The 16041-nt window shown below is 43.7% G+C and overlaps 1 protein-coding gene across 9 annotated transcripts in view; it reads right to left on the bottom strand.

The window, feature by feature from the left end:
* Positions 1-16041, bottom strand: part of OSBPL1A (oxysterol binding protein like 1A) — an 85333-nt gene extending 69292 nt beyond the window's left edge. For 6 of the 9 annotated variants that reach the window (XR_008448468.1, XR_008448470.1, XR_008448469.1 and 3 more), the window contains exons 1-4: positions 15961-16039; positions 10220-10344; positions 3419-3504; positions 1473-1547 (exon numbers count right to left, since the gene is read on the bottom strand). Coding sequence is in view for 3 of the 9 variants with exons in the window: in XM_054058258.1 (XP_053914233.1) it covers positions 1473-1547; positions 3419-3504; positions 10220-10340 (282 nt within the window). In the remaining 6 variants the exon portion in view is untranslated. Of the gene's footprint in view, positions 1-1472; positions 1548-3418; positions 3505-10219; positions 10345-15441; positions 15580-15960 lie in introns of those variants that run through there. The other 3 variants (XM_054058258.1, XM_054058256.1, XM_054058257.1) reach the window with 2 other exon arrangements.

The following is a 16041-nucleotide window of genomic DNA, read 5'->3' as shown; positions in this document are numbered from 1 at the left end:
AGCTTCCCAGCTACGGACATCCTGTAAGATGAGCTGTATAACGGCTTCTCGCCACCGCTGTCTTGCAAAAAGAAGAGATGTTTTAGAGAAATTGAAGAGTGGGACTAACTGCAGCCTTCTCTCACACGTCAGTCAGGCCAAAGGAACCAACAGGAGATAAGACACAGCTGAACAGATCTGCTCCAACTGAAAAGCTGGTGTACCTGGTGCAAGTGACAAATTTGATAGAAAATAATATGATTAGCTCTTTCAATAAGAGACTAAGTAGTCAGCCCTTCAGAAGCACCAAGAGGGTATCCACAGAGGTAGCACTAGTTTGGTAACAATGGTGGCACACGGGGAACAAACCAGACTCATGTTAAACACCTACAAAAACTCTCTTCACTTACTTTTCTATGGAAACAGCACTTCTAAACACCAAATCATAGAATCATTAGGTTGGAAAGAACCCACTGGATCATCAAGTCCAACCATTCCTAACAATCCCTAAACCATGCCTCTCAGCACCTCGATCACCCAATCGTTAAATACCTCCAAAAAAGGTGACTCAACCCCCTCCCTGGGCAGCCTCTGACAGTGCCCAGTGACCCTTTCTGTGAAAATTTTTTTCCTGATGCCCAGCCTGAACCTCCCCTGGTGGAGCTTCAGGCCATTCCCTCTTGTCCTGTCCCCTGTCACTTGGGAGAAGAGGCCAGCTCCCTCCTCTCCACAACCTCCTTTCAGGTAGTTGTAGAGAGCAATAAGGTCTCCCCTTAGCCCCTTCTCTTCTCCAGGCTAAACAACCCCAGTTCCCTCAGCCACTCCTCATAAGACTTCTTCTCCAGCCCCCCCACCAGCTTCGTTGCTCTTCTCTGGACATGCTCTAGAGCCTCAACATCCTTCTTGTAGTAAGGGGCCCAGAAATGGAAGGGTGTGCCCCAATTCATGTTTTTTGTCCTCCAGAAGCCACTAAGATTAAAGTCATGTGGTTCTTCTCCATGTAAATACACAGTTAGGTGGAACAATCCCTACTCCTTTTACTGTGTCAAACATAACAGCACAATCTGTTTCAGCAGTAGATGAGATCCTTACTCTGGTTTGCACATGGCAAATAGCACATGCAAGTAAAGGTAGTTCTGTGCTTCACTTTCTGACACACAGCAGAAGCAGAACAGAAGGAACATCAGTTATACAACTGATGCACAGTGCTATATATTGAAAGATAACCTGTCTGACAGCAAAATCTTTGCCAATAGAAAGCTAAAAAAAGATATGACAGAGGAAAAACATTGATCATTCTTCTCCCATCTTCAAAAATATTTGTACAAGTTTGTTTTGGACAGTTATACCAGCTAGGCAATGTACCTAGTTCTTATGAATGCAATGTACCAAACCAGACTAATAATTTTTAGACACTGTAAACATTTTTTAAGTTATCTTATTGATGGTATTTCCTTAATAACTGCAGCTTAAAAAAAGCCATGATTCTTTACCTTACGTCCTGTGAAAGCTGCACGATGGAGTGGAGTGTCCCCCATGTCATTCAGGACATTCACATCTGCACCAGCCTAAACAGCAAGATCAAAAGACATCTGAATATCCTTCCAACAAGAACTACATGTCTTCCCCACAATCAGAGGGAATAGCTAAGGGCAGCACACTAATGCAGGCTTCACGGTAAATCAGATGAGAATTATAATAAAGCCATCCTGGAAATGAAGAAAGTATAATTCATAACTGCCATTCCTCAATTGCTTCAAAAAGGAAAAGCCTCCTGCATTTTCCGCAGGCATATATCATTTTCGAGAAAGAGAACCTTCTGGTTCTCCTGATTTCACAAGTGGTGTCCTCTCTAGGTACTTATTTCTGCTCTTTCACTTGAAGTGAAAGCTTCCACATCAGCATTAAGATGATACCATCCAAGGCTTAACCTTTCTTCTCCCCTTCCTCTTCTACAACCCATGTTTTAAAGCTCACTTCCCTCTTGTCACACACTTCATTTCACACCTTTTCTCCGAAAGGAAGACTGCTTGCCACCCTACACAAGCACTGTTCCTGGAAACCAAGTAATTCCAACCTCTTTTCCTTAGTGTTTTTTTCTGCATCACTTTACCTAACCTGTCAAAGAGTAAGGAAGACAGGATATGATTATTAAATATGTTTAGAACACAGTTTAGCCAGGTCACTGCTACCTGCCCAAAGTTAAATGAATACAAATCTAGTTCCAGAGCTCTGGAACTAATCTCATTCACTTGCCCTTTGAGCTCAAAATCTAGGCACAAATACACAGACACAACCATATGCACAGACAAAATCTATGCACAAATACACAGACACAAATACACAGACACTAGCTTTCAGGTCCTTTATTGTTCAACTTATTCTTTAAATAATATCCTCTCAGAAACCCTTTTTCAAAGAAGACACAATGTTACATACACTCTTCCAACTCTGGAAGTGCTGATAGACGCAAATCTCAAATTTGTTTCCTGCTTTAGTCATGATTATGGCTAGGAGCCCTTATTCTGAATACAATTCTAATTAGATCAGCTACCTTTGTATTTCTGGCCATTTCGCATGTTCTTACCATCTATAGCAAAACCCTTCAAAAAGGAATAGGCTGTAATACAGTTAGGGTTGGTTGAAGCTGCCCTCAGAGCTGATGGTAAAAAAAAAAAAACAAACTCAGCCAGAAGCAACTGCAAATGCATCTGCAAGTGCAGATGTAGCTAGGAAGACAAATAGGTCAGCTTTGACCACAGAGGTCAAGAAGAAATAATGAGGCAAACTACATTAGCATGTGCCTAGAAAGAAACACATACAAGTTAGTTTGCACAGGATTCAGGATGCACATCTATGCACAATTAGATAACACAGATTCATTTGCATTTGAAACAGTTCAGCATTCCTACAACAGGAAGTGAAGTTGCCTAAACAACATACTTTATGTACTACAGTAAGCTAGATCAGGCCCTTGAAGTATTTGCATTATCAGTATAGGATAATCGCTTCCTATATGCAGATATCCACTGAATTGAAAAGGGCTGAAGCTTTCACAAGCACATACCTATAGTTATAGGTCTTAGTCACATATTTAGATGGTTACATAGACAAGCACGCTTTCACCATGAGAAAGTTAACTAACTGCTGATAACTTTAAACACTGATCAGAGTAAGAGCTGTATACTGATGTATAGACTTAGTGCCACTATTTTGGGTCCTTCTAAACTGGGCAGATCTTAATACCACAACTTTTTCATTCCTTAATTTTAATAATCAGCTTAATTATCTCTATGATACATGCAGATAAACTGTAGGATTGGCTCTACATCTCTACAAAGCTGCCTTTCTTCCATCACAGAAACTTCAGTAAATACTAATTGCCTGTAACATAACAAAGAATTTTCTGCCTTATACACATAAGCAAATAAAAACATACCTTCAGCAAATCCTCTACCACAACAGCATGCCCAAAGTAGCACGCAAGGTGAAGAGGTGTCCAACCCATATTAGATTTACTTCTGCCTAAAAGACAAAACAGGTAAACTAAGTCTTGGACATGCAATACAACAGATCGTGTCATTTGCTTGAAGGCTGGCATGGATAATCATTCTTCAGCTTAGAGAAGCAAGGAGGCTGGAAGAATGAATAGTATTGACATCATCTCTATTAAATCAGGATGCAGTTTAAAATCATTACATTTGAACCTACAAAATCCTCATGAAAGGAGAAAGTTATTTGGTCTGACGGAGAATAAGACTTGTTTTCATGTAATGCCTTGTTCTTCAACAGCAGCAAGAAGCTTCAGCTACTTTCACTCACTATGGAAATGGCACATGCAAATACACATTTCTCTTGTTTATCAAAAAAAAAGTTTGGTTTATCTGATTTTATACCCTGCACACAAATGAGAGGTAGAACAAGTATTCCAAAGAGACAATTCAAATCAAAACAGATGGAATAGCCTAATTTTAGGGGGATTTGTTGTCTTGTGCTGGTACTCGGTTTTAATAGATAGCTTTAAGTGTCATGATTTTAAAATCACTGGGCACTGCTGAACTCTTGTACCATCTACAGCTGCAAGCTTCTGCAGGAACCAGAGACATAAGTAGGAAACAGGCACAGAAGTGACCATGGAAAGGAAACTATCATTTTATCTTTAAAAACCATTTACAGCATGCCCTGGAGGACAGGCTGTGCGAATGAAATTCAAGAACTGTCCAACAATCACTTCTTTGAAAGCAAGTTATTCAAAGCATTAGAGATTACTAATTTAACAACTCATGTTAGTTTCCAGTTGCAACACTCAATATTAAGGAAAACCAATGTACACTTTGTTTTTATTAAGCAACAGACCCACAGCATTCCAACTGCCACCTACAAGTCATCATTCTGGAAGAAAATTATTTGGAAGAAAAATTAAGATTAGGCATTAAAAATGGTTTTGAAGCTATTGCCACCATTAAGTTTTCACTTTTCATGTATCCTCAGGCACAGAGGTCTGGAACATGCATAATACAAGTTTGCCCTGAAGGGACAAGCCACTAGCACAGGGAAAAAGAACTGCTGATCTTGCAAGTTCATCATTCTTTCTGCTCTCATGTTACAAATGAGCATTAGAATGTGGTTCACAGCTGAAATATTTTTCCATTTCTTATAATTGTTTCTGGCTAACATCTCTGCCCTCTGTTGGCTATTTCTTTAGTTGTGTGGTTCTCTTTCTTAACTCCTGCTCTTGTTTAAACCCTAGGTTCACTGTCTTCCCTTTATCCCAGTCTGGCTTTACAAGTTAACTCCTGCTCAATGTGACTGATGGGCTCAAGTACCACAGACTAATTCTAGGGACACGTATGCTGTGTAACTTACTAAACGGGCATCGCTAATCTGTCTTTCAAAGAACACAGAGGGCCAAGTTGCACTGAATTCAGTGCAACGAGCCCAAAATAGTCATTAGTTACAGCAGTGATAATAGTGTTGCAACCAAGGAATACAGTCTTGTATATAAAATCAGGAACCTGGCTAGATTTGTAGTTCTTGTGGAACAAAGTGCCAGTTCTACATCTGCTTTGAATGTCTGCATTTCTGATGTTAACCAACCAGTTACTTGAAGCTCTTGATGCATTTGTTACTTCTCTTCAAGCAACTACAAGTGTCTGCACTTCTTAAAAACTATTTTAAACGAGGATATCATTACACTGGGGAAAAAGCAAGGATAGGAAAGTAGAATAAATATAACAAAAAAATAATTCTCCTATCCCTCCCACCCAGTTCTTTGCTTTGATGACATTTAGCTGTAAGTCACAAGTGTTATTGTTTGTTTAGAGAATGCAGACAAGCTAGGCAGTCATCTCCTCCTTGTGGTCTGCCAGGCTACTACACAGTCATTCAAATGTGTATTTTGGCATAACACATTGTTGACCATCAACTTTACTTTACAGAGTCTGTAGAGTTCTAGATATTCACCCTTGTGGTGAGGGGTCCAGAACCGAACACAGTGCCGAGTACAGAGGGAGAATATCCTCCCTGGACTTGCTGGTCACACCGTTTCTGACAAGCCAAGATGCCATTGGCCTTCTTGGCCACCTGGGCACACTGCTGGCTCATGTTCAGTCAGCTGTCAACCAACACCCCCAGGCCCTTCTCCTCCAGACAGCTTTCTAGCCAGACTTCTAGTCTGTAGCACTGCATAGGGTTCTTCTGCCCCAAGTGCAGGACCCAGCCTTCGGCCTTGTTAAACCTCATGCCGCTGGTCTCAGCTCAGTGGTCCAGCCTTCAGATCCCTTTGCAAAGCCTCCCTGCCCTCCAGCAGATCCACGCTTCCACTCAGCTTGGTGTCATCCGCAAACTTGTTAAGGGTGCACTCAGTGTCTTCATCCAGGTCATTGATAAAAACACTGAGCAGGGCTGGACCCAGTACGGAGCCCTGGGGAACCCCACTCATAACTGGCCTCCTGCTGGAGTTAGCTCCATTTACCACCACTCTCTGGGCCCATCCATCCAACCAGTCTTCAACCCAGCTGAGTGTGCACCTGTCCAGGCCAGAGGCAGACAGTTTCTGAAGCAGAATGCTGTAAGAAACTGTGTCAAAGGCTTTACTGAAGTCCAAGAAGACTACACCCACAGCCTTTCCCCCATCCACTAATCGAGTCACTTTGTCATAGAAGGCGATCAGGTTAGTTTGGCAGGACCTTTCATAAACCCATGCTGACTGGGCCTGATCACACTCTTGCATGTGTTTTGTGATAGCACTCAAGATCACCTGTTCCATGACTTTCCCCGGCACTGAGGTCACACTGACAGGCCTGTAGTTCCCCGGATCCTCCCTGCAACCCTTCTCGTAGATGGGCGCAACATCAGCCAGTGGAACTTCCCCAGTCAGCCATGACTGCTGGAAGATGATGAAAAGAAGTTTGGAAAGGACATCTGCCAGTTCCTTCAATACTCTTGGGTGGATCCCATCTGGCTCCATAGACTTGTGGGTATCTAGCTGGGCAAGCAAGTCTCTAACCACCTCCTCTTGGATCATGGGAGCCTCATTCTGCTCCTCTAACTCCTGGGTTTGTACAGAGGGAACAACTTGCCTCAGTATTAAAGACTGAGGCAAAGAAGGCATTAAGTACCTCAGCCTTATCCTCATCCCCTGTCACTTTTGCTCCTTCTGCATCCAATAGGGACTGAATATTCTCCCTAGCCCTCCTTCTCTTGTTAATGTATTTATAGAAAGATTTTTTTATTATCTTTCACAGATTTAGCCAGTTTCATTTCTAGTTGGGCCTTAGCCCTCCTGATTTTTTCCCCTGCATGATCTCACTTGTAGTCCACCCGAGACACTTGTCCCTCCTTCCAAAGCTCACAGACACCCCTCTTCTTTTTGATGCTTTTCAAGATCTCCCTACTCAACCAAGCTGAGTTTCCCCCCTGCTGGCTCCTTTTCTGGATTATGGGGATGGCTTGCACTCCTGAGCTGCTAGGATTTCATTTTTGAGGGGTGCCCAGCCCTCGTGGGCTCCCTTGCCCTTAAGGACTGTTTCCCATGGGACTTTGCTAACCAGCCTTCTGAACAATGCAAAGTCTGCCCTCTGGAAGTTTCATGTGACTGTTCTGCTAATCCCCCTCTTCATCTCACCTAGAACTGAAAACCCTATCATCTCATGATCGCTTTGTCCCAGGCCTCCTCCAACCGTCACATCCCCCACAAGGCCTTCTCTGTTCACAAACAGCAGGTCCAGAAGGGCACCCTCTCTTGTCAGCTCACTCACCAGTTGTGTGAGGAAATTGTCCTCCACACACTCCATGAACCTCCTAGACTGCTTCCTTTCTGCTGTATTGTACTTCCAGCAGATACCCGGGAGATTGAAGTCTCCCACGAGGGCAAGAGGTAGCAATCTAGAGACTATCCCCAGCTCTTTATAGAAGAGCTCATCAGCTGCTTCTTCTTGGATGGGTGGTCTATACAGACTCCCATCACAATATCTGCCTTCTTGTGGGCTCCTCCGATTTTAACCCACAGGCACTCAGTCCCTTTCTCACCATAACCAAGCTCAAGGGTATCAAAGCACTCTCTAACACAGAGGGCTACCCCGCCCCCTCTCCTACCCTTCCTGTCCTGCCTGAAGAGTTTATACCCCCCTCCATGGCTGCACTCCAGCTATACGAGTCATCCCACCATGTTTCTGTGATGGCAACAACATTGTAGTCACCTTGCCCTACAACAGCTTCCAACTCCTCCTTCTTATTGCCCATGCTGCGTGCATTGGTGTAAATGCACTTCAGCTGGGCTGGCAAACCTTCAGTCCTCATAAAGGGAAGAGAGTTCATTCCAAATTGACTGGTCCTTGGAATAACTAATGCCACAGTGCCAGTTTCATCCTTACTGTCCCCAGGTGTAATCGCCTCCACTTGCTCTGTGGTGATATACTGGTGGTCCTCACCAGCACACCATCTCTCAGTTACTAGAGTCCCACTTCCAGGCTCACTCCCGATTAGCCTGGTCTCGTCCCCCTCTTCCTTCACATATAGTTAAAGCTCTATTTAAGAGCCTAGCTAGATTTTTAGTAAGGACTTTAGTCCCGCTAGGAGACAAGGGTATCCCATCCCTAGTAAGAAAGCCTGGGGGTACATGGGCCATCCCATGATCAAAGAACCCAAAGCCTCTCTCCTCACACCAAGCTCAGAGCTAGGCATTAATCAAGTGTTTCTCTTTGACGTCCTGCTCCTCATTCTTTAGTGTTGGAATGGAACTAAACAGTATTTGTGCCCCAGAGCCCTCCATCGTTCTCCCTAGAGCCCTGAAGTCTCTTAATGGCTTTCAGCTTTCTGCACTGTATGTCATTATTGCTGATTTGAAATACTACTGGAGGGTAATAATCTGTCTCTTTGACGAAGGAAGGAAGTTTTCTAGTTACATCCTGTGGACGTGCAGTTACTATCTGGTAGTACCTAACTATTTGTATCAATACATAGTGGTTTTGCTAGTGAGGAGACAGGATAGCAAGGGTAGCAATACCACAGAGGGCAGTTTGGCCTGAATTTGTCTTAAACTGTTTCCAGTGGAGTACTCTATGGGAACAGTGCAATTGAAACAGTTTCTACAGAGTGACCATGGAAGAATAGAGATTTAACTCTGAAGTTTCACAAAACCAGAACTATTTCCCCAGAAAACACTTAAGTTACACTTCTGTGTCCTCCAACATAGAGGAATCGGAACAAAGAGCAGAGATTTCGCTGTGTAGATTCCATATTCAGAATTGTTTAACCTAAATTAACACCAGCGCATTCCCTCTAGCTTACTAGTTCTCCCATTAGCAAAGCATGTGTTAACTGGCTGGCCATGTATTAGCGAATTGGAAGGAAAACAGCTAATATCTTTACCTCCATTAGCCGAGTGTCTTCCATGCTGCAGACTCCCACAATAGTAACACCTCACTTTAAGTAAGAATGCTGACCAGAGCTCAGTTTGCTCAATATAATACAGGACTGCAGATTATGCCATTTCATTATGCTTTCTTGACTTCAGATTACATGTCAGAATGCATCTGAGAAGCTCTGAATTCTCTTCTAAGCACAAGAGACTTCAACTTATTTATGGGTACTGCTGCATGACTGTTAAGTTACTTTTATTCCTACTGTTTATGCAGTACACACTAGTTTCCTGAAGATGAGGTAGCAAGGGTTTGGGTTTTACAACTTATTTTTCTGAGGTGAGTGCATTAACTATCAGGAAAACACACACATGGCTGAATGGTCAAACAAAAGGATGAGTAAACTGATGACTAAGAACTACAGTTGGGAAAGGAATAAAGCTTGTTCAGATAATAGGCTTCCCTGCTCTTTAGGGCAAGGTGTTCCCTATGTCATGGCAGAGAGGAAGCATAGCTGCTCACTCCCCTCTCCCTTTGCAGCACTATATTCTCAGTGCTGCTGACAGGTAAATGCTGAACAACGCTGTGTAGAAAGAGTAGGATACATACTCCTCTTTAAGTAACCATAAACCACACTGAAGTAAATAGAGAGAAACACAAAGCTACTAATCAAATAAAGAAATAGGACAGTCTGCACTTGCTAACAAACTTGCAAATCAGACCTAGTTTGATATTTCAGTGCTTAGCAAGCAAGTTGCTTAGCCATAACTATGTTAGCTATGCATGTGCAGAACTTTAATGCTGGTCAGAGACCTAGACACAGAACACTGGCAGTTTTACCTTCTTTTACTAAGTAACCTGGTATACTACTATAGATAAAAAGCATACATTTGCCCTAACCATTTCTCCAAGTGGCACAGCTGCTCCTCCTGCATAATGAAATATGGGCCAAAAAATAATAATAAAATCACACCTAGCAGAGTACAAATAAATGACCTAATCTTCTCTGCAGTATTGTTGGAGGCCCTTCACCTCCCTGAACCATCCCCTGGCACCACTGGCTATTTCATTCAGTATTATAAAACTCTCAAGTTGGCATAAGCACAGGCACAGGCCAAAAGATGTACCGATTCTTTGTCTTGCAGATAATTGTAGATTCTGCTAATTAGTCTGAGGCTTCCTATATGTTACTACTAGGTGTACTCTGCCATGATCTCTCCCCTATGCAAGTGTAGCCTTAAGTCACAAGGTAAAAGCAGTTAAGTGGTTTTTATTACTCTATGAGGGCTTCAAAGAAAGCAAGAATATGTTATCAGTAACAGTTTCACCACATGTAGCTGCAACAGCAAGATTACAAATATTTGAGGAAGGCTACTAACCTTTACAGTTGATATCAAAGCTTATTTCTCCTTTGTCCATGGTATCCAACAGCTGTTTAACTTCTTCAGCATTTCCATTTCTGGCATCATGGAGAAGCTGCTGTTCTGCTTCAGTACTCATGTCTAAAATATACGAAAGAACCATTTTTGCAATCACTTGTGCTGTTATAATGTTAACTATTATGTCACCTTTTTCCCCCTTATTTAGTACCAACACTGGTATGAGAAAGAATTACTTCCTCCGTGGAACAAATTTAATGTGCAAGCCGTTTTCAACAGTCCAGCATTCGGTCATGCCACTAAGAGGCATTAAAATTCCTGATACAAAGCAGTTAAATAACAAAATACCCATGTTTTCTTGGTTCTTAGTTTTCTAGGTTTCAAGTGTGGCTTGGGAGTTGGAATTGTATGCCACAAACCAGGCAAGGTTTGCTACAAGCATAGCTAATAAACATTTACTTTTTCCTCACATGGTTTTCACCTTTAAGGCAGTGAGGGAATAAAAAATAATCATGTATACCTATTAGCCTAGGTATTTATTAAGAATTAAAGGACATATTATGGCTGGCAACTCTGGGGAATAGAATCTGTGTTCATGTGGAGGTCCAGATACTCATCAGTGACCTGTACTATTAGCTCTTGAACCCAAGATACCTGACCCCCTCCAACCCTGACTTCAAGAGGAGTCACATAAGCAACTTTGTAGATTTGACCTTATCTTTAAGAAACACAGTAGTACAATATCAAGAAGTTAACATGCAACCATAAAACATCACTAGCTAATTCTCATCTTACCATTGGTTTTGAACTACTGAAAAAAGGAGTATTTAAATCTTACAAAGAAAGGAGAAAACAAAGCCTGTTAACATATCTATTTTTACAGCTCTCTACTAGACAGGGAGCCTTAGACCTTTGGGTAAGTGGTACTGCTACTTACCAGATCTCTTGCAGAATAGTTAAGTGAGGTCTAAAACAATTCTTTTCCACATTGACAGAATCACAATCTGAAGTTGTTTCACCTTTTCTTTAATTATTACAATAACTACATCCAGATGCAGCACAACTCAGTACAGGCAAAAAAATTTCATGTCCTATTTAAGTACACTGCTTGTAAGAGGTGTCAACAACAATTTAAAGGCAGCCTCGGAAGATTGTGCTGCAGTACAGTTTATTGCTGCTAAAAAACCAGTATAAGAAAAGGCTGCCCAAATTTAGTGTTTCCCATTTAGCATCTTCACCTGACACAGTAGGTTTACCAGATCCTGCAGAATCTAGATTCCTAAAGTCAGTTAATGATTGCAAAGATTACCTGCCTCACATGGTTAGCTTTCCTCTACTAGTAGAGGCTTTGACTGGTCACACAAGCTGATTACACTGCTGCATTAGACAGGCAGCCTGATTGCATAGCACACTCACAGCTAACACACACGCAGGGAGCTCTTCAACTACTGTAAGATGAGAAGCCATTCAACAGGAAAAAGACAGAACACTGGGTAGTCTCTGATAGTGACAGATCTTGTAATATTCAAGACAGACTGAAGAATAGAACAGGACAGACTGTCAAAGCACTAGCAATATAAAGAACAGTTTTCCACTATCTTTTGTTGAATCAAAGGGAGACAGGGAGTCCATTTTCAAAGAATTCACCAGCAAGACTAAGCAAGCCCTTTTCTAGTATATTTCAGAAGAACAGACTGCAACAGTCATCTGCAATCTACCACAGACACAGGAAAACTCCTCCAGCAGTGGTTAGACAATACTCTTTTGCATCTGCTTTTGAGTTCTGCTAGGGGAAAAAAAAGACCCACAACAGAACTCGCCAGTGCTAGTCCTTCAAACCCTGAAGCTACCTTCTTCTACCTTCGTCTATCCACTTGTGTGAGGCAACACAGAACACTGTGTTGTTACTGGGGCAGGTATAACTTCAAGTGAATCAACTTTACCAGTGCCTAGAGAAAGTTCAAAATCAAACATGTTAATGTTATCATTCTGTAATTCTCTCTCTGAAGTAGCATTATCATGTTTCGGGAGGACACAATGCAACACTGAGAATCACACAAGCAAAAGCTAAGAGAACAGTTAGAGCTCATTCTGTGTGTTTATTCATCAGCGAGAGATTAAGAAAAAAAAGAAAAGCTGATCCTTCATTTTCAGCCCTTGCCACACAGTATTTCTTTAACCATCTTCCAAATGTCTCAGATGAGAGAAACATACTCCAGTCCTTGCCCCTTATCATCTGTCAACATCACACACACAGAGCAGGTATAAGTAACAATGCACTTTCAACCCATTAGGAACCTGCAGTTTGCAATTGATACTGATGAGAAGGAAGAAAACACTGCTTGGGACGGAAACCAAGAAGCTGATCCAAATGCACAACTCCTGTATGCAGCAAAGCCAGTTAGGTACACGAGCAGAATTTTAAACAGTTTAAGATACATGGAAAGCTGAATCACTGTAGAAGTACTTGCAGGATTTTTCTCCCCCCAACCAGTTATTAGGTTAAAAATCATTGATTTGTTTCTACTCAAAGCAGAATTTAACACTAGAGTGACTCACATAGTAACGTGGCCAAGAAAGGTCTGTCTGACTGGTTTAGTGCTCAAAGATTTTGCTGTTTAGGCCAAGCATTTGATTTCAAATATCCTTTGTAAACTTGAAGCATGCAGCCATGCAGAAGAATGACTGTCTGGCTATTAGTCATAGTTAAGAAGGATCATTCGCATGACAATGTCCCTACAATCGAGGCTGGAAAGTGAATCTGTGTATACAGTTACTCATCAGACAAGCAATACAAAAGCTGAAGTTTTAGCTAACAAGCTAAATGAAGTGCCTCAATGAAGCTAGCAGTAGAGGGGCTTTTAACATAATCTTGAAAATACTGGTTTAAGCAACAGGACTTGTTCTATAACAGATGAACAGCCACCAACAAGTTTGGGGAGCAAGTTCAGAGTACTAAAAAACAATACACAGGCACTGAAACCCTATGCACTTACAAGTACACTTCATACACCTGCATTCCATTGCAGATGGGAGTTTATTTGGTCACATGACCCACCACCAAAAGTGCTCCAAAAATTCCTACCCACCACTTTCAAGGTACCTACACAGACCATCAGCACTGAAGGAAAAACTTAATAGTTCAGTTGGGATTTATTTGCCATGAGATACTACAAGCAGGTTCATCTATATGAATTGTAATGCAAAGCTACTAGCTACTTAAAGCAGAAACCCATTCAATCAGTAGTGCTGCAAACAATATTATTCCATTAAGCAGCTGATATATATGAAACTGCTTTTCACAGCTCATCTTTATGCCTTGTGCTTTTGAAAGGCTTGTATACTAGGCTCTACAGTCACTAGCATATCATGAGAAAACACCACATGAGTAGTATCTAGTGCCTCCTATACAGCTGAGATGTGCGAGGCACTTCTGTTGAACTCATTAGGACTACTAGAGCACTACTTGACTGCTAATGGAATCTTATCCTTTAAGAAGGTATAAAGAACAGCACTGAGATGCTCTGTTTTTATCTTCTTCTGCATCCTATGCCAGAGTGATCTTCTCACGCTATTACAGTGTCTGCCTTCACACAGGAGTTGTTCCCAGCACAGAGTGGAGAGCCTAGGTTACCATTCATCCTGCACACTTGCTTAAGGAAGTTTTACGGAATACTTCACCACAAAAGGCCACCTAATTACCAACATACAAACTAGCAACTTCGCTCAGCTGCCAGGGGATAGTCCAAGCAGAAATTATGCTTTTCTCACAAGCGGTCTACAAAGACCTAAATTGCTGACCCTTACCATTGGGCAGTACTGTTGATGAGACCTAATTGCTTTTACTCTGATTTCTTCTCCTGTTTAGGCCTCCTGCCACATATACAGCCCAAAACAGCAACACATGCTAACAAGAACATGGCTGGTTTTCACTCTGCTGTGGTTTGATAAGCAGCAGAAGCAGTACTGGCACTGCCCAATTTAATGTTAAGTCTGAGTCAGCAGCTACTGGTTGCATAGGAAGATTTCTATTCTTAACAAATAGTAAGGTTGGTAAAAAGCACAGCACTGGCTAGTATTTCAAGATATCTCCCTCTAGCAATGAAAACTACAGATCCCTGTAGGAGAGGATGATACTTGCTTAGGGAGACTTCTTGCATGTCCCAGCACGCACACATTGTGAAGTGATGCTTGTAAAGGAGGAGGAGGACAAAATGCACCAAACCGCACAAACAGACAAAACCTGCCTTCAAACCTACACAAGACACTGTACTGACAGGAGCTGTGCCAAGAATACAAGAGTTGCAGTACTAGAAGCACTGCTGATGTTATCAAAAAGCAGTTAGCTTAATCTTCAGTTAAAGCGTTCTAGGAGCTGAACGTGCTTCTACGACACAGTCTCAGGGTACTTCATGCGAAACCACTATCTAAAATCAAGTGACTGGCTGCTCAGTAGCCATTAACGCAGATGAAGTAACACAATGTTTAGTACCATTGCTAAGTCAATACCTATTTAAACTAACACTTATTCTTAGACATCTCCTGGCTGTTTTCTACATACAGTTTAGTTCTGTTAAGACTTCTTTTCAGCCCAGCAGCTCTGAATAAGCTTACCACACTCGGTACAAGACCTCACCAGATCAGCAGGCAAGCACAGTTCCAAGCAAGGAGGAACTTTAGCAGAATCGCTGGAGCTCTGTACACACACCTGGAACCGAGCAGTTCACTTCAGTACCAATAACCAAACACTTTTGGGAGGCGACAGGCTCACGTGTCACAGCAAACACACTCAGTGCCTACAGGAAAGGTGTGTTCAGACACAGGGCATGGCCCCACCAGAGTCAGAGACACTGGCCACCCCACCACCAGCTACAGGCCAGGTGCAGGGAGGAAAAGAATGAGGAGGGAGAAGAGGATGGGCTCACACCGCTCCCCAAACGCTGCAGCTCCTCAGCCTCGACCGGACGAGGTCACACTGGGTAGGCTCCGAAGAGCCGGGAGCAGCTACGCCCCCGCCCCATCCCACCCCATACAGGCTGACAGAGACGGTGCCTATGGTACCGGACGATGCAGGTCCCCAGTCGGCTCCGGCTGTACGTGGCGCCCTCGCCCCGCGGGAGCGGCCCGAGGGGAAAGGACAGCACGAGCAAACACCACAGCGGGAGGGCGCCTCTCCCCCGCCGTTCTCGCATTGCGCGCGCGCCCCGCAGAATAAAACGCACCTCAAACGCTCAGCTCAGCTGCCACTACCCGCGACGCTCCCACCAGCGCGTCTGTCCGTGTGCGCGTCCCACTCTGTTTATACGCACCGGCCCCGCACGTGACCGGCTGCGGCTCCTCGGCCGCGGCGAGGCCACGCCCCCTCACACAGCCACGCCCCCTATCCGCAGCCCCGTCCCGCTCGCCGCAGCCCACCCCCCGCCACGGTCACGCCCCCTCGGCAAGACCACGCCCCCTCGCAAAACCGCCACGCCTTCCCGATATGGCCACGCCCCCTAGGCAAGGCCATGTATCCGCCACTGCCACGGCCTCCCGTCACGGCCACGCCCCCAGACAAGACCACGCCCCTCGACAAAACACCATGGCCTCTTGACAGAGACCACGCCCCCTCGGCAAGGCCATGCACCAGCCACAGCCACGGCCTCCCGTCACGACCGCGCCCCTTCGAAACAGTAACGCCCCCTACAGATGCCCACGCCCCTACATATAGCCACGCCCCCTCGACAAAGACCACGCTCCCTCTGCAGGACCACGCCCCGTCGGCAAGGCTAGGCACCTGCCACAAACACGGTCTCCCGTCATGGCCGTACCCCCTTCGCCGC

Source organism: Cuculus canorus, chromosome 2, assembly GCF_017976375.1.
Source record: "Cuculus canorus isolate bCucCan1 chromosome 2, bCucCan1.pri, whole genome shotgun sequence".
NCBI lineage: Eukaryota > Metazoa > Chordata > Aves > Cuculiformes > Cuculidae > Cuculus > Cuculus canorus.
This window is presented reverse-complemented; position numbering and strand designations above follow the sequence as displayed.